Source organism: Pelophylax lessonae, assembly GCF_965119305.1.
Source record: "Pelophylax lessonae genome assembly, chromosome: 13".
NCBI lineage: Eukaryota > Metazoa > Chordata > Amphibia > Anura > Ranidae > Pelophylax > Pelophylax lessonae.
In genome coordinates this window covers 139,959,789-139,987,141 of record NC_138780.1, presented here as the reverse complement: position 1 = coordinate 139,987,141, position 27,353 = coordinate 139,959,789, and the positions used below count along the sequence as shown (strand labels likewise).

The 27,353-nt window shown below is 44.8% G+C and overlaps 1 protein-coding gene across 1 annotated transcript in view; it reads right to left on the bottom strand.

Moving 5' to 3' along the window:
• EXOC5 (exocyst complex component 5) overlaps positions 1–27,353 on the bottom strand; it is a 94,086-nt gene that overhangs the window by 45,048 nt on the left and 21,685 nt on the right. Inside the window, exons 4-9 of the mRNA XM_082275717.1 lie at positions 15,469–15,663; positions 11,190–11,254; positions 10,259–10,287; positions 10,060–10,169; positions 4,182–4,226; positions 3,960–4,100 (exon numbers count right to left, since the gene is read on the bottom strand). Coding sequence (XP_082131843.1) covers positions 3,960–4,100; positions 4,182–4,226; positions 10,060–10,169; positions 10,259–10,287; positions 11,190–11,254; positions 15,469–15,663 — 585 coding nt within the window. The remainder of the gene's footprint in view (positions 1–3,959; positions 4,101–4,181; positions 4,227–10,059; positions 10,170–10,258; positions 10,288–11,189; positions 11,255–15,468; positions 15,664–27,353) is intronic.

The following is a 27,353-nucleotide window of genomic DNA, read 5'->3' as shown; positions in this document are numbered from 1 at the left end:
ATTCGTGAGTACAAATAGTGAATCTGACTTCCTAAAAGACTCCATAGCTGCCAGGTACACCCTGATTGCCCGAACCACATCCAGGGAATGCAAGGCAATTTCCTTAGGATTTTTAGGCTTGGACATAGGGAAGGCAACACGTCTTCATTCAAATGGAAATCGGAAACAACGGGCAGGGACAAAGAACCACCTTAACTCTGTGAACAACCAGGTAAGGTGAACGACAACACCGCCAGGACTGCACCCTGCATGCAGAAGTAATAGCCACCAAAAAGGCCACCTTCTGGGACAACATAAGCAGGGGGAACCTCCTGAAGAATTTCAAAAGGTGGTTTCTGAAGAACTGACAGCACCAAATTTAGGTAATGGAGACTGCACTGGAGGAGTCAAGTGTCGAACTCCCTGGAGAAAGGTACGCACCAAGGCATTTGCGGCCAATGGATGTTGAAAGAAAACCGTTAAGGCCGAAACCCAGCCCTTGATGGTACTTAAGGCCAGGCGCTGCTCAACCCCCATGGGAGGAAAGCCAATGTCCGAGCCACCGAAAAGGAGCAAGGGTGAACCCCAAGAGACTCACACTTCGCAATGTACGTCTTACAAGGAGATCTTCCGATGGGAGATCTTCCTAGGGGTAGATTTATTTTGTCTCCAACAGTATAGTGTAATCACCGATTTAGACAAACCTCTATCCTTCAGCACCTGGCTTTCAAGCCGTTAAAGCCAGCGACTGTAAAGCAGGATGGCCCTTGAGACAGCAAATCTTCCCCAAGAGAAGTCTCCAAGGAGCGTCGGTGACCAGCCGTACCAGATTAACGTGGCCAGTCTGAAGCCACCAGAATGACCAGAACCGCTTCTGCCTTGATCATGCATAGGGATCATGCACAGGAGTCTTGGCAGAAGTTTTAGAGGGGGGGGGGGGGGGGGGGAGTGTAAAGCAGACGATACTGACTCCAAGGGGCCACTAAGGCGTCTGTGGCGTCGGGTAGAGGATCCCGAGACCGTGCCACAAACCTCTGTACCTTCCTATTGAGACGAGAGGCCAACAGTTCCACCTCAGGAGTACCCCACCAGAGATACAACTGGTGAAACACCTCCGGATGAAGAGACCATTCCCCCTGGTCCAACGCCTGTCAACTGAGGTAATCTGCTTGCCAACATTCTACCCCTGGAATGTGTACAGCAGAGAGGGCTCGAACGAGTCGTTTTGCCTATCTTAGAAGACCGGCTACTTCCCGAGCCACCTGGGCCCTTCTTGTCATTGTCCGACTGATCTTCAGAGTTTACAGAGTAATCTCCAAGTTGTCCGTCAGAGCAGTCGGGCTCGCAGAAGATCGTCCAGGTACCTCAGCATCAAGTTTCCCTGCTGACGCAACAATGCTAGTACTGTGGTCCAACCCTTTCTTGAAGGCCCGAGGTGCTGAGGCGAGACCAAAGGTAACACCACAAACTGATAATGCTCTTATCCCACGGCAAAGCGGAGGAAGTGCTAGTGACCGGCACATATTGGAATGTGAAGGTAGGCATCCTTGATGTCGATAGAAAGCGAGAAAATCCCCCCGATGTAGGGATGCCACTACAGTGCGAATGGACTCCATTCTAAATTACTGTACCCGCACAAAGCAGTTTAGCGCCTTGAGGTCCAGAATTGGACGTACCTTGTCTTCCTTCGAACTGTAAACAGGTTTGAGTAAAACCCCTGAAAACGTTCCAAAGTCGGAATCGGGACAATCACCCCTTGAACAAGTCTTGTACTTCCCCAAAGAGACCCCGTAAGCATTCTGGGAACAAGAGCAGGCTGGGAAGGGAAGCACCTTTCTGGAGGATAAGACCGAAACTCGATCTTGTCCTGTACCAGGGAGGCCCACGGATCTGGAAACCAGCGAAGACATCCCGCCACCCCAGATACGGGCGAGGGCACCCCTTCATGCAGGCAGAGGAAGCCTTGTCCACAGGTCTGGAAGAGCCCGCTCGTGGCTTGCCAGACCAGTTCCTCTTTCAGCCAGATCTTTAAAGGCCAGGGACTCCACAACTGGAATTAAGGTGCACCACCACTGCTACAGCAGAGAGGGGGAGAGAGAACCCCACAAAAAGACTCACCACCACCGATCAGGCACTTACAGCCCCAAGCTAACTGCACACCATGCGGCGATCAGGAAGAGAAAGATCCAGGACTCAGCACTAGGAGATGAGGAGGGGCTCCCACTGCTATTTTCAACGAGAAAACCATAAGAAAGCCGAGGTTACACAAACATGGCCGCCGGTATAAAAGACAAAAGGCTACAAGAAAATGGCGGCCCATACGGCTACCGGGGGGACCCCTGGAGCTCCGAACACATTCCCAGCAGTAGAAGGGCCCTGGAAGAAGCCCCCAACAGGTACAGCCCCCTCCCTAAAGTCGATTGTCCGGTCGCCGGCAGCGCGTTCCCCACCCCTATCGCCAGCTTGACACCCCAGACTGACCTAAAATGTATGGACACCCAATGGGAGGGGAGGAGAGGGGGGTGTGGGCAGATTGGGGGGGTAACCAGTACGCAGAGGACCACTGAGAAAAAAGGGGGGGGGGACGCTGCATGGGAAGAAGGGGAACCAGGGGGTCCGACCATGCCAGAGAGGGGCCCACGTGCAACCAAAATCCTCAAGGGGTAGAGAGGGGACAGCTACCTACCATACCAGGAAAAGGGTGGGCACCGCTCCTGACAAACCACTGCTCCATCGGAATGGGGGGGGCTGTCGGCCAGGAGGAACGCTGCGACTTAGTCCAAGGCCAGGTCGTATGCGCCCTCACGAGACGTTTAACTCGCATGCCAGCCCCCGTGGCTGACCTAGCGTAGAGCTGAGGCCTGCACGTGCTCGCTGGCCAGACTGGGGGGACCCTCTGGATCTAGATTATCCAGTTCATCGCCCAGTCCAGCAGTTGACTGTAGATTTTCACAGGAACAAAATAACAAAGACAGGAAAAAGTTCAATTTAAAAAGGAAAAAAATTGCCAGGACCAAAGATTCTAGCAAGGAACTAGGTCCTTACTTCTGACTAGGCAGAAAAAAAGTGAGTGCTTATAGCTGAGAGTGGGAGTATACCCTCTGAGACTGCCCCATAGGCGTAGTCAAGCTTTTTCCTGCCTAGTGTCCTACTCCTGTAAGGGGGCAGTATAACCCAATGGTCAAGAAGGTAAGGAGCTGTGTCCGCCAATGAACGAAAGAGAAAGGTACCGTATTTATCGGCGTATAACATGCACTTTTTCCTCCTAAAAATGGAGGAAAAAGTAGCAGTGCGTGTTATACGCCGATATGAGAAAAAAAGTCCAGGAAGCAGCGACGAGAGCAGAAGGGGCGGGCGCAGTCATCGGAAGTCCCGCCTATGACAGATGTCACATGTCTCGGCAGAGGAGGCGGGACTTCCGATGACTGCGCTCGCTCGTTCTCCATTCTCCTCGGCCTGCCCCCTTCTGCTCTTATGACAGGCTGCATATAGGGACAGACACTGCTGATGAGGCTGCATATAGGGACAGACACTGCTGATGAGGCTGCATATAGGGACAGACACTGCTGATGAGGCTGCATATAGGGACAGACACTGCGGAAGAGGCTGCATATAGGGACAGACACTGCTGATGAGGCTGCATATAGGGACAGACACTGCTGATGAGGCTGCATATAGGGACAGACACTGCTGATGAGGCTGCATATAGGGACAGACACTGCTGATGAGGCTGCATATAGGGACAGACACTGCTGATGAGGCGGCATTCATGGGCACTGGTGAGATGTCATTTGATTAAAAAAAAAAAAAATGTTCTGAGTTCAAAGCTGTTTATTTTAAATTTAAGCTTTTTTCCTGAAATTTCTCTCCAAATGTTGAGGTGCGTGTTATACGCCAATACGGTAGTTTGTATAAAGCATGTGAAAGTGTGGAGTGTGACATTTGATACAGTCTACATGCCAACAAAATAAGTAGCATACCTGAATTTTCACTTCAAAAATGTTTTGTATCAGCTTGGCCAGGATAATTTCTGGATTGCTGAAAATATTTCCAACTTCTTTATTCACCCGCTGGCATAAGATTGCAGAGTCCTCAAAAATATCATTCCTCATGTACGCTCCCTAAAATACACACAGACCATCCATAAGATAACTATAATGACGCAAGACTCCTCCAGTAAAATCTCTAGGTTTTCACCTTACCTCTTGACATTGGTTAATGTACACATCAACACAGTGAGAATAGCCCTAAAAGGAAAGACAAAAGGATAAAAATGAAAAAAACATAATAACCATATTCAATTCCCTTAATTTGTAAGGGTTTCTTCCCACTTCCTGTTTTGTTATGGAACAGGAAATAAAAGGAAAATCTCCAAATGGGACATTAAAAATAAAAAAAAAAAAAAAAAAAAATCGGACAACCCCCTGCCTTTAATTCTACTTTAGGTTCTTATTTAGAGCATTAGTTTAACAATTTTTAAACAGAGTTTTAATGAAAAAAGGAACAAAGTGAGAAAAACATTTACCGAAAACTATTAAAGAAAGACAAGAGCAAGACAATAAATGGATTTTTGTAAAATCTTACCGTAAAATCCTTTTCTCTTAGCTCATCGACAGACGTAGTCCTCGGTGATACACCAACTTCGGGTTATGTTACCTCCGCAGGAGCAGGACTAGACAGGAAATTAAAAAGCTCTGGCCACACCCTAGGGGCAGTCCCAGAGGGTATATCCTCTCTCTCTCTGCCTCAGCAAATCAGTTATGTGAAAAAGCAGTGCTTAGAGAATTTAACCCAACCCAACTCCAAAACAGAGGGGCGGGGACTACGTCTGTCGATGAGCTAAGAGAAAAGGATTTTACGGTAAGATTTTACAAAAATCCATTTTTCTCTAGCGCTCATCGACAGACGTAGTCCTCGGTGATACACCACCTTCGGGACGTCCCAGAGCAGTATCACAACTGAGGGGTGGGAAAATGGAAATCAAATCCCAATCTAGAAGGCCCAACCGGTGCCAACTAGAAGTTTACAATGCTCATCCTTAATGATGAGACTCAACAAAAAAATTTTCAAACAGAAAAAAACCCTCGAGGTCGACCACCGGTCTCCTCAAATTGCGGCCTGCAAAACCTTGCGGCCAAATGAGGCATCCGCCGATGCCGTCACATCAATTTTATAGAATTTAGTAAAGGTATGTACCGACGACCAAGTGGCCGCCTTACATACCTGGACCACTGACGCCTGATGGCGAAAGGCCCAGGAAGTACTGAGCGCTCGAGTGGAGTGCGCCCTAACAGGGAACGGAGGACTCTGACCCTTAATAGAATAAGCCTGTACCACCGTTTGTCTAATCCATTTGGCAATGGTCGCGGCAGATGCAGGCAAACCCTTTCTGGGGCCATCCGTGATCACAAAAAGTGAATCCGTCTTACGGAATGATTCCGTAGCTTTCAGGTATACCCTGATTGCCCGAACCACATCCAAGGAATGCAACGCATGTTCCCGATGATGCTTGGGCTGAGGACACAAGGAAGGTAGTACAATATCTTCATTCAGATGAAAATCTGAAACCACCTTAGGAAGAAAAGATGGCTTAGGATGAAGTACTACCTTATCCCTATGAATCACTAGGTATGGGGACTGGCATGATAATGCAGCCAGTTCTGACACCCTGCGAGCAGAAGTAATAGCCACCAAGAAGACCACCTTCTGGGATAAAGTAAGCAAGGGAATCTCCCTGATGTTTTCAAAGGGAGGTTTCTGTAGAACCGACAAAACCAAATTAAGATCCCAGGGCGGTAAGGGCGCGCGGACTGGAGGAGCCAGGTGCCGCACCCCCTGGATGAAATTCCGCACCAAGGATTTGGTAGCTAAAGGTTTCTGAAAGAAGATTGCTAATGCTGAAACTTGACCCTTGATGGTGCTCAAGGCTAGCTTCTGCTCAACCCCTTGTTGCAAAAAGGCCAATATTCGAGACACCGAATAGGTACGTGGAGGAAATCCTAAAGATTCGCACCACGCAATATAAGTCTTCCATGTGTGATAATAGACTTTGCTGGAAGTCGCTTTCCTTGCTTTAATAAGGGTAGGAATGACTGAAGTAGACAAACCTCTGTCCTTCAGTACTTGGGTCTCAATGGCCAGGCCATTAAAACCAGCGACTGTAAAGCACGAAGGTAAATAGGTCCTTGAGACTACAGACACTCCCTGAGACGAAGTTCCCACGGAACGTCTGCGACTAACCTGTCCAAGTCGGCCAGGCCGGCTTGAAGAGGCCAGCCTAGAATTTCTAGGACCACTGGCGCTGATTGGATCTGAACCAGGCGTCCCTAGAGCTATCTGGCCCCGACCATCCGAGAAAGTCTGGTCGTTTTCTGTTCCCACACATTTATCAGATACCTGATAGTTATCAGGCAAGGTGATCTTTTCTGGTTGAACCTCAGGGACCGAAGTCACCCGACTAGAGGCTACTTGGCCTATCTGGTCAATCAGATCCGATTCCTGTGAGGTATCGGGACTAATCTTAGGAAAAGGTAAAGGAAAAGATCTATACAGGGAACGGTAACTACCGCTTCCTGTACTTAAATGTTGGAAGGGAAGAATCGCACCGGTAGTAGTGGTTGATGCTCGATCTAATGTCCTGAATACCGGTGAAAACGTCCCCCCACCCTGAAATTGGGTGGGGGCGCACCTTCAGGCTGTGTACTCCTTTACTTCGGGTTTGGCTGGGTTGGTCCTCTGCTTGTCCGACCAGCCCTTCTTGAACCCTCCTGGAGGAGTCTTGCCTTTCCCGGAAGTACCAGCCGGGCGTCCTTTATGGGCGGTAAAGAAAGGTCCTCGCTTGTTGCGAGGTTCCTTAGCTTTTGCAGCCTGTGGCAAAAAAGTACTCTTGCCCCCGGTGGCATCCTTAATGATTTCATCTAGGTTGGCTCCAAATAGACGATTCCCCTGGAAAGGGAGATTGGTCAAAGTCTTTTTGGAACCTAGGTCAGCTGACCAGCATTTTAACCACAGCACACGTCTGAGGATCACTGCTAACTTAGATGCATGCCCTAACAAGGGAGTAGTGTCCAAGGCTGCGTCACAGATAAACCGTAGCCCTTGTATGATCTGTTCTATCAAATCAGATGTCTCCTGGGGAATATCTTTTCCCCTAAGATCTTGGCGTACCATCTTCGCCCATTCTGTAAGTGTCTGGGAAACTAGACCAATAACAATTACTGGTCTAAATGCTGACCCTATCAGAGAAAAGATAGTGCGGGACTCCGCTTCTATCTTTCGATCCACCGGATCCTTAAAGGACGAAGTGTCCTCCACTGGAATAACCGTGGCTTTATTCAGCCTGGAAATAGGCAGATCCACGACTGGTGGTACCGTCCATTTCTTAATGATGGATTCCTCAAACGGATAGCGTCTAGCAATACGCTTGGAAATAGTAAAAGTACGTTTAGAATGTTCCCATTCTCCTTTAATCTGATTTCCAAAACATTTAGGTACAGGAAAAGCCTTCGCCGTCTTGATGGGCTTATTAGTCCCAAAAGGCCTCTCTGTTTCAGTTGCCTCTGCCGGTAAAGCCTCAAGTTTTAAGGTTTCTTGCACTGCCACAACTAGTGCGTCCACCAATGCTTCTTCCTGAATTATAGCAGGAGAAGAAGCGTCCTCCTCACTGTCTGAGGGGGCTTTACCTGGGATAGCAGCCCTTGCAGAGGAACCTGCAACTGCAGTGACCATCTCTGAATCAGAGTCAGAGGTGTCAGATAGTATAGGGGTAGGCGGGGGTCGCTTCCTTGACCCCCGTCCCTGACAGGCCGCCTCCACCCGAGCCACCATAGACTCCAAAATTGCTGTAAATGACTCTATACTCTGTACACCGGCGGGTCCCGAGGCCCCCTCGAGGGAAACAGGTGGGGGAATCTGTGTGGCAGGGTCCATAATAACTCTAGTTACTTCCTGGATGATATAATTCAAAGTAAAGAAAAAACTTTTTTTTTTTTTTTTTTTTGACCCTCAGCGCCACAAAAAACCCCTTAGTGTTACCTGCTAGGGATCCCTATCGATCGAGAGAGAGAGAGATAGACCCCCAGGCTCACCACTTGATGTTCAGAGTTGAACTGCAACAGCTTACAGCGCTGTCTTAGACAAACAGGAAGTCTTTTGGCTGGCTGCCCAGGAAGAAAGGAGGCGGCTCCGCCCCTCTGTACGCCTTCCGGCGCCTCCCCCAAGCTCCACGAGGTGTAGAATCACCTAAAACATGGCCGCCCCCATGCTGGAGACACGAGGCTACGCCAAAATGGCGGCTCGTGCGATCCAGCAAAAAAAATGGCGGCGGCCTGTGCTGACTAGCGGTGTGCTGCAGGCACACAACACTCTCTCTGCATGGGGATATGGCGTGTTTGGCGGTACCGGCCCTGGCGGACCGCATGGCCATTCGGGAGGCCTGCTATTAGCTGGAGATCTGACTTGGAAGGCAGTCTACATGTCCATGGCTTCTGACTGGTAGGTAGCTTATACTTAACCCATAAGATTCCCAGAATGCCACAGATTACATCTTTAAAAACATGTATACAATAGATTGTTAGCTCCCAAACCAAGCCTCCTGGCTTTTTGCACACATAAAATCACACTCAAAGTAGGAGGATTTGTGACATGTTATAGGATAGAAAGAACTCTTTCTTACCATACAGAGAGGGGCCCGCGTTCACCACAAAACCCGTCAGGGAAAAAGGGGGAACATACTACTCACCATACCGGAACCAGGCGGGCACCAACTCCTGACAGTACCCTTCTCCACCGGGGCGGGAGGGCTGTCGACCGATACGGACGCCGTGACTCATGGTCTTTGGCGTTTCAGCGAGACGTTTAACTCGCGGGTTCAGTCCTTTTAACGGGACTTTGTCGCGGCCGACCCAGCGCGGAGCTATGGCCTGCACGCGCTCGTAGGCTGAACTGGGGTGACCACCGGATCTCAACATCCAGCCCGTCGCCCAGTTCAGCTTTCTTGCTTGAAGATCTCACAGGAACACTGGAGAAAAAAAGCTGTCCAAAAATCCTTTTAGGAAAAAATTCTTGCCAGGACCTAAGATCCCAGCAAGGTATCTAGGTCCTTACTCCTAACTAGACAGAAAATAACTGATTTGCTGAGGCAGAGAGAGAGAGGATATACCCTCTGGGACTGCCCCTAGGGTGTGGCCAGAGCTTTTTAATTTCCTGTCTAGTCCTGCTCCTGCGGAGGTAACATAACCCGAAGGTGGTGTATCACCGAGGACTACGTCTGTCGATGAGCGCTAGAGAAAAGCAATATTAAAAAAAAAAAAAAAAGTGAAAAACTAGTTAACAGGGTTTGCCTGGCCTTTGGTTCTGGCAGAGTCCCATTCGCTGCAGCGCAAGTCTGGTAATAACACTCACTCAATGCCCCCAGTACTGGCTCTTGTCATAAATTCATAGTTTTGATAGAAAATTAGAAGCTCTGAGCTGCAGATACGGCAAGTTTTTGTTGACCCATCAGAGGGTGTCCCTGAGTAATCCTCACCAAATCAAGGGAGTTGACGGATGGGGGGCAGGAGTGGCAAAGCATTAATGATATTTTAGTGGCCACTCCCTCCCACAATATCACTTCCCTAAATATAGCCATATATCCAGATGACCATGTTTTAGGGCTCTTTCCCACGGGCGGACTCTACCAGCAGATCTGCCTGCTCAGCAGGGGGGACCTGTCCTCTCATACCTGCTGAGCAGGCGGATGACAGGTCCGTGTCCGCTCCCCTTTCCTCTATGGGCAGTTGGATGGAAACAGTCCACGGGTCTATTTTCATTCGACTGTCATCGGATCCGATCTGCCAGACACATGGGGAACAGATTGCTTCTCCATTGGTTTTTAGCAGATTGGATTTATTTAGTCAGTAACACACATCCTGTATTACAGTGCCCCTTCACCCACAAGAGACGATATTTAAAAACTGGAACACAGAATTAAGCTATTGTACATACATAGCAACGAATCAGCTTCCATGTTTATTTTTAGCATAGGACAGAAAGTGAAAGCAAACACGAATTAGCTTAAAGTTGCCTTTTTTAGTGAAGTACCTTAAAGTGAAGCAACACTGCAGCCACCTCTCTCATCCGAGAGGTCTCTCCTCTCCTCTGAGCACCGGTAAACTCCTGGATTAACTGGTGCTCCAGATCATGATATTTACCTGGAAAATGACAGACCCCTCATCAGCCCTGCATCAAACTCACAGGACATAACACAGACACGCAGATTAATCAGAAATACAGAACATACTTGCTATTTTTGACTTTACTTCTGCAAACCTGAAGGACAGAAGACATGATGACCATTAAAAACAGGAAAGAAACATACAAACATGTACAAACATGTCTTGGAATGCTATATGAGACAATAATACCCTTTTTTCAAGTTTTTCAACTTCTACAATCATCTTATTTTACATATTTATGTTTTGATAACCAATGTACACTTATCAATGCAGGGCAAAAGAATAGGTTCACTCGCTCTCTTGAGTCTCGAGTGACAGCACACGGTGCCAAACGATTCGCCTAAAATGGTCATGGATCCACAGCCTTTTGTACCATACGAGTGAGTTTGGAGTTTAAAATGGGGCTTTTTTTCCCTCAGCCCCAGCAGCTGATGGGAGCAGTGCAGAAGTGAAAAAGAGAAAGTGAGAAAAACTGAATTTTTGTAAAATCTTACCGTAAAATTCCTTTCTCTGAGTCCTCTGACAGTCGCCGCCCACTCATTCAGTCTTCACCAATGGGTATTGACCTCTTATCCATACTTGCTCCTATGGATAAGAGGTCAATACCCATTGGTGAAGACTGAATGAGTGGGCGGCGACTGTCAAAGGACGTAAGAGAAAACACACTTTAGGACACAGTGGCATTCTACACTTCGTGTGGAATAAAACACTGCAGCATTCTATGGAGAGCAGATAGCAATACCTGCTGTTATAAATGGGACCCCAAAATATTTACATGCAACAATGGAAAACTATTTTTTTCAGTTTCATTTTATTAGTCCAGGCTATAATAAAACACAGAAATTATATCACTACAATTGCATTTTAAAAACAGACAACTGACTGATAACTCATGATAGACCTTCTCTGCCCTAATAAAGTGAGAAAGGAGCCCTCAATGTCCGGTTTTGGCTACAATACTGGGAACAGCATTTACAGAAAAAAAAAAGTACTTACCGATCAAATGGCAGCTCTTGAGCAATTAAATGCAACTTCTGAATAATGTCAGCTGCCTCTTTAATCTGCCAACAGAATACAAAAATTACATGGCATACGTTTTTCTGCACTCAAAACTGGATCTGCTGTGTGCATTGTCTATAGATGGTTGTGATTAGGACATCATGTCACCTTTTCTCAGCATGGACATTATAATAGTGGGCGTCTACTGTGCTCTTTGAATATGAATAGCTACCTAAATATATTACAGCTATTCACTTTATACTATTGCAGATGCTATTTCTTTATCTGTCCCCTTTCTGCCTCCAACAACCCAGGTCTGACCACATGCTGCAATCACTACAGGCATGGTGGTTCTCAGTTATATTTTAGCCTTATTTTAAATGACAGAAACCAAAGTGCCAGAAGAAATGTGGATGGCCAGTAAGCCTTATAGGAAAATATTTATTTAGGTTTGAAATGCCAGTTTTAGGTAGACAAATCCTGTTACTATGATATACAGGCTCTGATTGGGCCAAATTCTGCACTATAGTATTTTACTGATGCTCATTTGATATTAAATGATCTAATGTGTGCCAAGTAACCACTGTGCACACCATCAACCACCAGCTTCAACCACTAACACAAGACTGGATGGATTTAGGCATTTGTGTTGCGTATGCCAAATTCTGACCCTGATATATGTGATATTTTGTGATATATTGGTTTAGAGTATCACGTATCTTTGTACACCAGCACTTTATATGGACCAATCTGCATCCCACTGAACATTTATTTATGGTCCTTTTGCAGAGCCCTTTTGTCAATATATGTATTTTTTTTTTGTACCAATTTGCACTGTTCATTGCTTTCATGATATATACATTTTAGCATCTTTTATTGTGTTCACTTTAAATTTAGCGCCAATTTATTTATTTTTTCTGCTTTTAATTTTATGTGGTGACACTACAAAATTGGCAGCTTTATTCTTAATTACCACCACGTGACTGTGGTTCACCTCTTTATACACCTTTTTGGATCTTTTCCAAATTACTTCATTAGTAGTGCATTGGGCTTTTTCCATTATAAATTCTGACCATACTGTCTGATCACAATAAGGCTGCATTCACACATGGGAGTTCTGAATCATGGGCAGAGTCGCTGCGATTCTGCCTGCGATTTCAAAACGCCCAGGTGTGAATGAGAAATCACACAACACACATTTCAGATTCCATTTATTTGAATGGTACCCAACAATGCGGTGCGGTTCTACCGCAATTGTCACATCATAAATGGCACTGCAATCGCAGTAAACCGAATCACGTGAGGCATGTCGCCCAAAAGAAGTGCTTTAACACGCAAAAATCACACGCGACAAGTATGGCAGAACACAAATGTGTGTTGTGCGATTTGTCATTCACACCTGGGCGTTTTGAAATCATGGTATTCTGCCCGCAATTCAAAACATCCATGTGTGAATGCAGCCTAAGTAAGCAATGGTTTTGTAATTAATAAATGGAATGGTGGAGTATATATAATTTTGTAACACAGATCACGTATCAAACAAACATTTTAGTGTTTTATTTTTTTATTCATCATTTTTGGAAGATAAAATTGCTTTTACAAATATATTTGTTTGATACCCTGAAAGTGTGCCTGTTGCAAAACTGGCTCTTAAATACATTTACTTTAAGACGCATTCACACTGGTACGACTTGGACCGCGACTTGTCGGCCTGACAAGTCGCGGTCCTCACGCTCCCATTGTGTAGTACAGGAGCCGTTCCAATAGGAGCGACACAAGTCGCTCTGACTTAGAAAAAGGGTCCTGTACTACTTCGGGGCGACCTGGAGGCGACTTGCATTGACTTCCATTATGTGAAGTTCACGCAAGTTGCGCCAAAGTCACGCTGCACGCGACTTCACAGGTCGCCCCCTAAGTCGGAGCGACCTAATGTGAACGGAGGCTTAGGCACAATAAAGTGTTTGAGTTTACACACAAACAAGCATTTTAAAAACATTAAAGTGAATCTGTAGCCCATGGTACTGCGAAACCAATAAATACCCAATACAGCAGGCAACTCTAGTTGACTCTCTTTGCAGGGTGCTCTGGGACCGATTCCCTGCTGAGGAGCCTAGCGATGGGCCAACGGTGAAATATGGGTTCCATAAGGACATAGGGCTCCTAACCAGGGAAGCTTGGTGGATATTGCCTATAAGAACCCCGAGATTCTGGGAACCCTGGGTGCTCTACAGGAAATGTGACTGGGCATGCAGCCATCCTATATCAACATTAAAGGATAAGTTCACCTTTTAGAACATGATACAAGGGTGTAACGTGCTTTTGTTCTGCTCCTCTCCCCCTCACTGACCCCCCCCCCCCAGTGTGACAGTGGGTGAGGGTTTTTCTCCCCCACCTGCTGTCAGATTTTAAAAACAGTGTGTAGGCCGATGTAGGATATTCTCTCACTTTCATAATATATATATATATATATATATATATATATATATATATATATATATATATATATATACATACATATACATATACATACACACACACACACACACACACACACACACACACTATATTGTCAAAATTATTGGGACACCTGCCTTTACACGCACATGAAGTTTAATGGCATCCCAGTCTTAGTCCATAAGGTTCAATATTGAGTTGGCCCACCCTTTGCAGCTATAACAGCTTCAACTCTTCTGGGAAGGCTGTCCACAAGGTTTAGGAGTATGTCTACAGTATGGGAATGTTTGACCATTCTTCCAGAAGCGTATTTGTGAGGCCAGGCACGGACATGGACAAGAAGGCCTGGCTTGCAGTCTCCGCTCTAATTCATCTCAAATGTGTTCTGTCGGGTTGAGGTCAGGACTCTGTACAGGCCAGTCAGGTTCCTCCACCCAAACTCGCTCATCCATGTCTTTATGAACCTTGATTTGTGCACTGATCCAAATCATTTGGGGGGGGGGGGGGTATTATGGTGTTGGGTTGTTTTTCAGGGGTTGGGCATTCGCCCCTTAGTTCCAGTGAAGGGAACGCTTAAGGCGTCAGCATACTAAGACATTTTGGACAATTTAATGCTCCCAACTTTGTGGGAACAGTTTGCAGATGGTCCCTTCATGTTCCAACATGACTGCGCACCAGTGCACAAAGTAATATTGAACCCTACGGACTAAGACTGGGATACCATTAAAGCTCATGTGCGTATTGAGGTAGGCGTCCCAACACTTTTGGTAATATAGTGTATATATCTATATATATATATACACACACACCGCAAAAAAAAAAAAAAAAAAAAAAAAAAAAATTAAAAAGGAAGACTGAAAAACACATCAGATCTTAACGGGGAAAAATATCATGATGGATATCTATATGGATATGGACTGTGTAATGTGTTAGGAGCCAAAGGATGCCACATCCTTTGATGGAAATTATATATATATATTACATATAGATCTACATAAATAGGCCTGCACAGTGTGGCTGAGCAGGGCTCCGCCCACAGAGCCGCGTCATTCATTCACAGGAATCTGTAAATGAAAAAACAACAAGTTCTGTCCTCCACCGCGACAGATGGACTTGATTGAATAAACTGTGGGTGCGCGTAGTTATTTCAGTTATCTGCTGATTGGGGGGTGCAATACTTTGCAGACTCTTGTTTTAAAAAATAATAAATGCACATTTTTTTTTTTTTTTATCTGCAAAAAGATGTGCATTTCTTACTTTTTAATGAAAGGTGAACTTTAAATTACATTTATTATATTCAAATGTTATTTTGACACATACATATACTTACATTAAGCTAAACATGATCACATATGGAAAATAAAAAATAAAAAAAAAAAAGACTAGAGCTTTCCTATAACTGGCTACACATAAAAGAAACAGGAGTGTTCTTTATATGTAATATTGCAATTATTATTTATTAAACATCTTTTGTTTGTGAACAGAAATAAAAATAACGAAAGCCTTTTTCGGTTTTAACGCACACAGTCAACAAGCCAAAAATCTTCTATAACGTTAAAGTGCCATATGGGCTTGTTGAATTAAACATAATACCAGCTAGACAGCAAATCAAACATAAAAAAGACAAGTTAACAGCATTTTAAAGCATAAATAAATCTGTAAGCGCTCGGCGGGATAATATTGTAAACGCACACTTGTGAACAATTAAATTTTAACAAGTCAGTCTCTCAACGGCTGCGAGTGCGACCAGCACAAGGCAAAGCAATTAGGGCAACGCTGCTTGTCGCTTGCAATCACTTCACGCCCTGCTGGCAGCCCTTACCTTTTCAGGGTTGTTAAACACATCAGACTTCAGATTGCCATCCAGAAACTCATTAAAATAGGTCATCAGTTTTTGGGCCTCCACAGCTCGCTGCCGCGGAGTGTTCACCCCCTCCAACAGGTCGCCAAGATGACACACCTTTGTAGCCACATAGCTGATGTGCTCATCCAGTTCTTGAAAATGCTGAAATGCTACCTGAAAAGACAAAAGATAATGCCATCAGGCTATCCTGCTGTGAAAATAATAAATAAAAGAGGGGCTCAATTAGAGTAGCCATCAAAGATCTGTTCATATTACCCGGGAAACATTGCAACTGGACTAAAGTCCACTTAGTTTGTACTTACTCTCTCCATGAGCCAATTCCTGACATGTCACAATAGACAATGGGATCGGATTTTTTTTGTTTTGTTAAAGAAAAGCTCTACCCTTCATCAAAAAAGCTATCCTTAAGCTCTAGACAAGTGACTTTGCGAGGCTGAGAGGATGTTGTCAGTTTGCTGCAGGTAGAAAAATTAAATTTTCTAAAGCTGGCTACACATTATATAATTTTCTTGTACAGTTTCCCTTTAGTCCTCATGCACACAGGGTGTTTAAAAAAAAAAAAAAAAAAAGCAGCTGTAAAAATTCGCTTTTAGAAGCTTTTTGAATTTGCGTTAATGTGCTTTTAGCAGTGTTCGTGTTTAGCAGCGTTTCCCTCTCCTGTATTTTTTACTCCCAAATCCAATTACTACAGTTACACTGGGCTGACATGCACTCTTAACTGGTCAGACTTGTGTCGGTCCAACTTTTAAAAAAAAGTTCCTGCACTACTTTGGTCCGACCTGGGCACGATTTCAGCCCATTGATTCGAATGTAGGTCCCATCCAAGTCGGATCATAATCTTAAGGATTCGAATTGTGCTCACTCTCCCCCCCCCCCCCAATGTTGGTATGGTCCCCCCCTCTCCTCCTGATCTGCTAGGCTGCATGATCGTAAAAAGGTCTAGTATGGATATTGGGGGGGTCCACGTCAAAATTAAAACAAGAGAGGGGGAGGGAGACCCAAGCCTTTTTTTTTTTATTTTGATGTGGGCAGTCACACCCCCCAAAATCCATACCAGACCTTTATCTGAGCATGCAGCCTAGAAAATCAGGAAGGGGGGGGCTGCATGTTGATGGAGACAACAGCCTCTTCCCGAGAACCCTGGGCGGCGGTTGTGGGGGTCTGCAGGCAGGAGGCTTACCCTGCCCCAAAACACCCACCCCTTCATGTTGAGGGCATGCGACCAGGTATGGTCCAGGGGTCATGGGGAGAATGGTGGCGCTTCGCTTGTTCCCCCCTCCCCCTTTCCTGACATGCGGGACTGCATGCTCAGATAAGGGTCTAGTATTGGGGGGGGCCTCAAACTTTTTTTTTTTGGTGTGGGGTTCCCCCTGAAGATCCATACCAGACTCAAAGGGCCTGGTATGGATTTGGGGGGGACCCCCACAGCATTTCTTTTGGGGGGGGGGGGGGATTTTACATATGTTAACATTGTATACACTTGATCTCAGAGCACAAGTCGCATGCCACAAGTCGGATCAGTTAAGTGGATGATTCGAATTGCGTGCGACTTCCATTCATATCAATGGGCTGAGTGTCCAAGAAAAAAAAAAAAAAAAAAAAAGGGTGACATGGCTCAACGCTGATGCTCATAAAGGCCGCAGGAAAGAAATGTCCTGTGTGCATGAGGTTTTAGATTTACCAAACCATATAACAGGTACCGAAGTCATATAAAAAAAAAAAAAAAAAAAAAAAAAAATAGATGACACTAAGAGGATAGATTTTATTTTTCCCCGAACCAGGCTGTGCCTGCTATAGTTATTTGAAGCAAGGCTTCTCCCTGTGTCTAAATCACAGTTCTTCTGAAAAGCGATCCACATTTGACAGGCAGCGATGGGATGCCTCCTCTTTGCCTGTTTCAACCCCAAAATTATCACACAAATGCGGTTGCAAACATGTGCGTTGCACACGGTTGTGGGGTATTTGCAGTGCTTTCTCATTTGCTTGAATGGGTTGCTTTCGTGCGCCTTGCTGCCTGCAGAGCATGACATGCCAGGTAATTTTTGGCGCAGGTGAGAAGCAAAGCATCACGACCATGGCATGTGAACATCCCCATCCACTGCCATTGCAGCATAAGGGGGGAACAGTTGGAGGGTTCCAAAACCGCGTCTCAGCTTCGTATTTTAAAGCGCCCCCCACACGTAAGTTTAAGGGCTTATGAACACTAACCCATTTAGCTGAAGGCAGTGGCCAGGGTATGCGTGTACACATGATGCAACTGATGGAGGAATTATAACCCGACACTTAATTGAATGGAGCCACTCTGCAAGCTCACCGCAACTGGGTGCAGGATTTAAGGGGTTAAATACGGAGGGGAGGAGGTGACATTGTTTCTTCACCATCTGACAAAAGGTCTCTGAAAAGCGATCCAAACAGAACGCTTTTCAGAGAGGAAAGGTCATGTGAATAAGCCATTATGCTAAGCATCTCCTAATCAATCCAAACATAATACTTCAGTTTTAGATTTTCATACTACTAACAGGAACTCCGTTGTCAATCCCACTCACATAATGGCCATTTGAGTTACAGTGGGAAAAAATATTATTTGATCCCCTGCAGTTTTGAATAATAGCCCACTTACAAAGAAATGAAGGATTTATCATTAGGTATATTTTTAAATGATATAAAGACAGAATATAAACCAAAAATCCAGAAAAAAACATGTTATAAATGTTATAAATGGAGTTGCAGTTCAGTGAGTAAAATAAGTAAGTATTTGATCCCTAAACAAAAAAAGATTACTTTGTATTTGGTGGAGAAACCCCCCTCGGCAAGCAGGTAAGACGTTTCTTGTTGTTGATTAGCAGGTTTGCACAAATCTCAGGAGGTATGTTGGTCCAGTCTTCTTTACAGAACTTCTCTAAATCCTTAAAGTTTCTTGACTGTCACTTGGCAACTCGAAGTTTCAGCTTATTCCATAAATGTTCTATAGGATTAAGGTCAGGAGACTCCATGAACTTAATGTGCTTCTTCTTGAGCCACTCCTTTGTTGCCTTGGTGGTATGTTTTGGGTCATTGTCATGCTGGAAGACCTTTCCATGACCCAACTTCAGTGTTCTGGCTGAGGAAAGTAGGTTCTCATCCAAGATTTTACAATACAGTACATGGCCCCGTCTATTGGCCCCTCAATGCGGCAAAGTCGTTAGCAGAGAAACCGCCCCAAAGCATCACGTTTCCACCTCAGTGCTTGACTGTAGCAATGGTGTTCTTAGGGTCATAGTCAGCATTTTTCTTCCTCCAAACAGGGCGAGTTGAATTACTGAGCTCAATTTTGGTCACATCGGACCAAAGCACTTACTCCCAATCTTTCTCTGAATCATGTAGATGTTCATTGGCAAACTTCAGACAGGCCTGTACATTTGACTTCTTGAAGAGGGCGACCTTGCGGACGCTGCATGATTTCAATCCATGGCAGAGTATTGTGTTACCAATGGTTTATTTGGTAACTGTGGTCCCAACTGCCTTGAGATCATTCACAAGCTCTTCCCGTGTAGTTCTGGGCTGATCTTTCACTTTTCTCATGATCATCCTTACCCCACGAGGCGAAATCTTGCATGGAGCTCCAGACCGATGACAATTGATGGTTATTTTGTATTTTACATTTGTGAATAATCGCTCCAACAGTTGTCTCCTCACCAAGCTTCTTGCTGATGGTCTTGTAGCCCATTCCAGCCTTGAGCAAGTCTACAATCTTGTCCCTGGCGTCCTTTGACAGCGCTTTGGTCTTTGCCCATGATGGTGGGTTAAAATAGAAGAAAGATTCTGTGGACAGGTGTCTTTTATACACATGCCGAGTTGTCATTCGGACAGCTGTTTGGTCTTGCCCATGATGTTGAGGTTTGAATGGAAGAAAGAGATTCTGTGGATAAGTGTCTTTTATACACATAAGTTGTCGTTAGGAGCACCTTCTTAAAATTGAAAGGACTAATCTGTGTACCACGTGAGCACATACTGTTGTCAGTCTGTGGGAGCCAGATAATTGTTACTTGGTAGGGGATCAAACGTTAATTTTACTCACTGAACAGCAACTCAATTTAGAACATTAGTATGGTTTTTTTCTAGAATTTTGGTTGATATTCTGTCTCGATCATTTCAAATATACCTATGAAAATTATAGACCTTTCATTTCTTTGTAAGTGGGCAAATTTACAAAAATTTGCAGGGGATAGTTACATAGTAGGCAAGGTTGAATAAAGACAATAGTCCATCCAGTTCAACCCGTGTAGGTGTGTGTGTCAGTGTCGATAATAATTCCCATATCCTTGTATGTTGAGTTCACTAAGACTGGCCATACATGTTCAATTTTCCTTTAGATTTACCAATAACCATATACTATGAGGTCAAAACTAAACTACTTTCAATTGTATTCAATTAGGCAGGCCCTTGCATTATAAAGTTTTAGGTAAATCTAAAGGAAAATTGTACAAGAAAATTTAACATGTATGAGCAGGTCCAAGAGTCTTAAAAATATCAATACTCCCCACTGACACCACCAATTGTGGAAAGAGAGTTCCACATTCTTACCACCCTGACTGTGAAAAACCCCTTGTGCAGCCTAAGGTTATAACGCTTCTCCTCCAATCTCACTGTGTGGCCCCGTGTCCTCTTACACTCCCTGAGACTGAAATGTTTTTTTCCTACTGGGATCATCATTGAGGTATTTGGATATTTCTATCATATCTCCTCTCAAGCGTCTCTTAAGCCCCGTACACATGATCCAAAAATCAGAGGACAGATCGTAAGGTTTTTTTGCAAGCTAGTAGCAAAGTCGTACATGAACAGTTTACTAAAGTTATAAAAATTCTCGTACGACAGAATAAAAATTCTGAAGTGATGTCATTTGTTTGCATTGCATTTTCTAATGACAACTGTACTGATTAAACGAAAATCGTACAATCTGGTATCATATGAGAAAAAAATTTTGTGCTTGTCCAAGCAAGATATTAATTGGATGAAATGTCGTGATCTGGATTTTTGGTTGATATTCTGTCTCTATCATTTAAAACACATCTACGATAAAAAATTATAGACCCTTCTTTTCTTTGTGAGAAAATGATGCAGCAGGCTAGTCCATTTTACTGAAATGTCATTGCACCAACTCAAAATGGTACTTAGTAATTTGTATGGCCCCCACGTGCTTTTATGCATGCCTGACATCATCAAGGCATGCTGAGACCATGGATGGTGTTCTGGGGTATTTCCTCCCAGATCTGGACCAGGACATAACTGAGCGCCTGAACAGACTTAGGTCAGACTTGATGGTGTCGGATGGACCAAAACAATGTCCCAGAGGTGTTCTTTTGGATTAAGGTCAGGCGAGCGTGGGGACTATTCAATGTTATCAATTCCTTCATCCTCCAGGAACTGGCTGCATACACTCTCCACAGGAGGCTGGGCATTGTCCTGCACCAGGAGGAACCCAGGACCCACTGCACCAGCGTAGTGTCTGACAATAGGATTTCTTCCTATACCTATACCTAATGACAGTTAGGATGCCATTGTCTAGCCTGTAGAGGTCTGTGCATCCCTCCATGGATATGCATCCCCAGACCATCACTGACCCACCACCAAACCCGTCATGCTGAATGAGGTTACAGGCAGCATAACATTCTCCATAGCTTCTCCAGACCCTTTTACATCTGCCACACGTGCACAGGAAGAACCTGTGCTCATCTGTGAAAAGCACAGGGCACCGGTGATGAACCTGCCAATTCCATTGTTCGAAGGGAAATTAAGGGCCCACTAGAGGACATTGATGCCCTCAGGAAGTCTGTTTCTGATTGTTTTGTTAGAGACATTCACACCAGTGGCCTGCTGGGTCATTTTGTAGGGCTCTGGCAGTGCTCATCATGTTCCTCCTTGCACAAAGGAGCAGACACCGGTCCTGCTGATGGATTAAGGACCTTCTACAACCCTGTCCAGCTCTCTGTCCAGCTCTTCTAGAGTACCTGTCTGTCTCCTGGAATCTCCTCCATGCTCTTGAGACTGCTGGGAGACACAGCAAACCTTCTGGCAATGACACATATTGATGTGCCATCATCAGGTGCTGTCCCAAAAAGGTGCTGCATGTACAGTACAATTGTGGTAGAACAATAAATTGTGAGTTTCTGGGAGGAAAGAAAACTGATGTGAATGGATTTATGTGCTCCCTGCAGTTGCTATAGGACCCATTAGAGATATGGAAAGAGGAAGGATGGACAGCAGGGGATGACCAACACAAATCAAATCGCTCCTGCATGGGCCCATTTATACAACAATGTAGTGTAATATAATGCATTTTTGTTGGTAGAGTTGTTTGAACAGGCTATTAATTCATCTTAACAGACAAAAATAGGGCCACCTCAGTATTTGCATTTATGTGTTCTAGTGCACTGCAGCACATGATATGTGCGCTGGAATGCAATGAACAATAAATTACAATGCTCAAAAAAAAAAAAAACCCCACACACAGGCAGACAGAGTCCAATAATATATCGTTTCTTAAAGGAAAGGAACTCTCAATACATACGCAGCTCTTCACAGAGGCGCAACATGCACACTCAGAGGAGTACTAAGTAGGCCGCCAGCAATGGAAGGCGACAAACATCCACTTGTGTGGAGAAGCGACTCTAATGAACACCTGCACACACTTCACCCCTTAGCAGCAGAACCAGCTGATCACTGTACAATAGCCCATGTGTAAGAGTGGACTGTCTCCAGAAATGTTCACATAAGTGATATAGGCAAAGGATTTCGCTGAAGATTTTTTTTTTTAAGTCCACTTCTGTGACTTCAGAACATGTCTTCCTTCAACAGGAAGCCAGTGCCGGCTTGTTCTTCCGAATTTATTTATTTTAGATAAAACACGTAACACTTAAGAAACTTGTACAGCTTAGAGCCAAATACAATACTACTCCCATTTCCTAACAAAGGATATCCAGTGAAGTCAAAACCCTATTTTTCTGACACATCTGAGAGATATTTACACATTTTTTATAAATATATTTTCACACACACACACACACACACACACACACACACACACACACACACACACACACACACACACACACACACACACACACACACACACACACACACAGGAGATCAAAATTAGAGAACAATTTATGAACATTTGATTTTTTTTTTTTTTTTTTTTCCAGAAAGAACGTAATCTTAATTTTTTAACATTTGATGGCATTTATGTTGTGGCTATACCATGTTAATAGTGTTTTTCAAAATTACAAAGGCACTTCAACAAAAAAACCTTTATTTTGTCGAAAGCACAATGATCAAAATGAGAGAACAGCAATGACTGTAGCAAGTAGAAAGATCAAAAATACATTTCTGAAGGATAGAACAATCAACAATTAGTAGGAAGTGTACAGGCCCTTGCTTTGACTTCCACACATCTGCTTTGCACAGGACATCACTAGTCTCTCACACTGCTCTGGTGTGATTTTGTTCCACTCTTCTTCCAGTCTCTTCCACAGTTCAGTGACTGTAGTGGGTTTCTTGGCCATAAAACTTTGTCGCCAAGGATTTTCCAGAGGTTTTTCTATTGGGTTTAGATCAGGACTCTGGGCTGGCCATTTCATTATTTCAATGTTTTCAGCTTAAAGGAACTGCTTTACCCATTTTGATGTGTGACAGGGGGCATTGCCGTGCATGGAAATTGCTGGCTGATTGGGTGATGAAAGCAGGGAAGGAACTGCATGTTGTCAAAGAAGGTCCCGATAAACATTTGCATTCAATCTGCCATGTAGCTGTATAAGAGGCCCAACTCATGCTGCAGAAAACACTTTGGGTTTAGTCTTTCCCCAGTTTGACGAAGAACAGGTTTCCCATTGGACTTGCTTTCACCCCTGAAGTGAACTTTGGACCAGTTCTCCTCTGTCCACACAACATGCTCCTCGGCAAAGGTTAGTCTAGCCCAGGCATCACTAAATGGCGGACCGGGGTCCTGATCCGGACCCAGTTAATGTCTCATCCGGACCCCTGCGGTCCCACCTTTTAGAGTCGTTCTGCCCACAGCCATCTCCACTGCCAGTCTCACAGAGCCAACAGCTGGAGGCAGGACAGGTATAGACAGAGGGCGGGGGCTATCCAAGTTAACAAGCAGGTGATTGGTTGGGAGGATTACAGGGCGGTCATCGCACAAACATGCGATTCGGACCTCTGCTGGAAGAATATTTTATTGACTGGACCTTTGTAAATTGTAATTCAATACCCCTGGACTCTAGCCTTTTGATTTTGATAATGCGAGGTTTGGTCACTGCAGAGTGGGCTTTCAGTCCAATTCTCTTAAAAGGCGAGACACTGTATGACGAGACAGATCCCTACTCTGTTTAGCGCTGAACTGGCGAGCAGTGTTGAACAGATTGCCCATGGAGATTCTCCCCATTATCCTGTCCTCTCTTGCATTTATCTTTGGTAGAAGACCAGCCTTTTTCGGGGGACTGGAGTGCATTTGTAATATTGTAAAGATGCAATATTCTAGAAATCACAGATTTGGAATGACAAACTTCTCTTGCTATGGCTGAAAGGTTCATCCCTTTGGCCTTCACCTGGACAACCTACTGCTGGAGGGTTTCAGTCACTTCAGAAGGGCTCACCATCTTGCAAAGTCAGTGAAAAATGGAAATTTAGGCTGACAGTTAAATAGGGTTTGTCAGATAATTAAAGAAAGTAGCACAAGGTGCCAGATTTAACACACAATAACTGGGAGATATCTGGGAGTTTTCTCTAATTCTGATTAATGCTCTGTTTTAAATCTCATTGAAGTTTTATTTATTCTGAACTTCAAAAAAATATGCAACTTATGAAATATGCTTAACAAAGCTGCTCTTTTACTCCTGTTCAGATCATTTCAAATAGGGCTAAGCAGTGACCTTGAAATTTAGGAAATTGTAGGTTGTTCTCGAATTTTGATCTCACACACACACACACACACACACACACACACACACAGTATATATGGGGGCAGAGTGCTGGCTATGGTTGTTAGTTGGTGACTGCTTATTACCAACCTCAGACATTTGTAAGGTTCCAACTAGTGGAAATCTGCAGGAGGTGGGCCCTTCAAGCAAATTCAGGCAAATCAGAAACCAGAAATTTCACCCTCTTCAAGGAAGATTTATACCTCCCAATTTATTGAGATAGGAAGGAGGGACACCTATTAGCAAGAGTATGTAGTCATAGGACACACACACTGCTGTGCCCCCTTAAAAGGAGAATTATACAAAAAAATTAGTTAAACCGACAAGTGCTTTTTTTTTTTTTTTTAAAACCACTACTATTCCTTTATACTAGCTTTTGAAATTTAGAAAATGGATGAATAGTTTTGCACAGTGAAACACTGTTTGGAAGACATAGTCTATTTTATAAAGAACTATATAGAACAGACCAAAATGAGGGACAAATGAGGAGAAAAATGGATTTTTGTAAAATCTTACCGTAAAATCCTTTTCTCTTAGCTCATTGACAGACGTAGTCCTCGGTGATACAGCACCTTCGGGTTATGTTGCCTCCACAGGAGCAGGACTAGACAGGAAATTAAAAAGCTCTGGCCACACCCTAGGGGCAGTCCCAGAGGGTATATCCTCTCTCTCTCTGCCTTAGCAAATCAGTTATGTGAAAAAGCAGTCTTTAGAGATTTTAACCCAACCCAACTCAAAAAAAAAAAACAGAGGGGCGGGGACTACGTCTGTCAATGAGCTAAGAGAAAAGGATTTTACGGTAAGATTTTACAAAAATCCATTTTTCTCTAGCGCTCATTGACAGACGTAGTCCTCGGTGATACACCACCTTCGGGACGTCCCAGAGCAGTATCACAAATGAGGGGTGGGAAAATGAAATCAAATCCCAATCTAGAAGGCCCAACCGGTGCCAACTAGAAGTTTACAATGCTCATCCTTAATGATGAGACTCAACAAAAAAGAGAAAAATTTTTTTTTTTTCAAACAGGAAAAAACCCTCGAGGTAGACCACCGGTCTCAAATTGCGGCCTGCAAAACCTTGCGGCCAAATGAGGCATCCGCCGATGCCGTCACATCAATTTTATAGAATTTTGTAAAGGTATGTACCGACGACCAGGTGGCCGCCTTACATACATGGATCACTGACGACTGATGGCGAAAGGCCCAGGAAGTACTGAGCGCTCGAGTGGAGTGCGCCCTAACAGGGAACGGAGGACTCTGACCCTTAATAGAATAAGCCTGTACCACAGTTTGTCTAATCCATTTGGCAATGGTCGCGGCAGATGCAGGCAAACCCTTTCTGGGGCCCTCCGTGATCACAAAAAGTGAATCCGTCTTACGGAATGATTCCGTAGCTTTCAGGTATACCCTGATTGCCCGAACCACATCTAAGGAATGCAACGCATGTTCCCGATGATGCTTGGGCTGAGGACACAAGGAAGGTAGTACAATATCTTCATTCAGATGAAAATCTGAAACCACCTTAGGAAGAAAAGATGGCTTAGGATGAAGTACTACCTTATCCCTATGAATCACTAGGTATGGGGACTGGCATGATAATGCAGCCAGTTCTGACACCCTGCGAGCAGAAGTGATAGCCACCAAGAAGGCCACCTTCTGGGATAAAGTAAGCAAGGGAATCTCCCTGATGTTTTCAAAGGGAGGTTTCTGTAGAACCGACAAAACTAAATTAAGATCCCAGGGCGGTAAGGGCGCGCGGACTGGTGGAGCCAGGTGCCGCACCCCCTGGATGAAATTCCACACCAAGGACTTGGTAGCTAAAGGTTTCTGAAAGAAGATTGCTAATGCTGAAACTTGACCCTTGATGGTGCTCAAGGCTAGTTTCTGCTCAACCCCTTTTTGCAAAAAGGCCAATATTCGAGTCACCGAATAGGTACGTGGAGGAAATCCTAAAGATTCGCACCACGCAATAGAAGTCTTCCATGTGTGATAATAGACCTTGCTGGAAGTCGCTTTCCTTGCTTTAATAAGGGTAGGAATGACTGAAGCTGACAACCCTCTGTCCTTCAGTACTTGGGTCTCAATGGCCAGGCCATTAAAACCAGCGACTGTAAAGCACAATGGTAAATTGGTCCTTGAGACCACAGACATTCCCTGAGACGAAGTTCCCACGGAACGTCTGCGACTAGCATGTCCAAGTCGGCCAGGCCGGCTTGACGAGGCCAGCCTAGAATTTCTAGGACCACTGGCGCTGACTGGATCTGAACCAGGCGTCCCTAGAGCTATCTGGCCCCGACCATCCGAGAAAGTCTGGTCGTTTTCTGTTCCCACACATTTATCAGATACCTGATTGTTATCAGGAAGGGTGATCTTTTCTGGTTGAACCTCAGGGACCGAAGTCACCCGACTAGAGGCTTCTTGGCCTATCTGGTCAACCAGATCCAATTCCTGTGAGGTATAGGGACTAATCTTAGGAAAAGGTAAAGGAAAAGATCTATTCAGGGAACGGTAACTACCGCTTCCTGTAGTGCTTAAATGTTGGAAGGGAAGAATCGCACCGGTAGTAGTGGTTGATGCTCGATCTAATGTCCTGAATACCGGTGAAAACGTCCCCCCACCCTGAAACCGGGTGGGGGCGCACCTTCAGGCTGTGTACTCCTTTGCTTCGGGTTTGGCTGGGTTGGTCCTCTGTTTGTCCGACCAGCCCTTCTTAAACCCTCCTGGAGGAGTCTTGCCTTTCCCGCTTGTTCCAGCCGGGCGCCCTTTATGGGCGGTAAAGAAAGGTCCTCGCTTGTTGCGAGGTCCCTTAGCTTTAGCAGCCTGTGGCAAAAAAGTGCTCTTGCCCCCAGTGGCATCCTTAATGATTTCATCTAGGTTGGCCCCAAA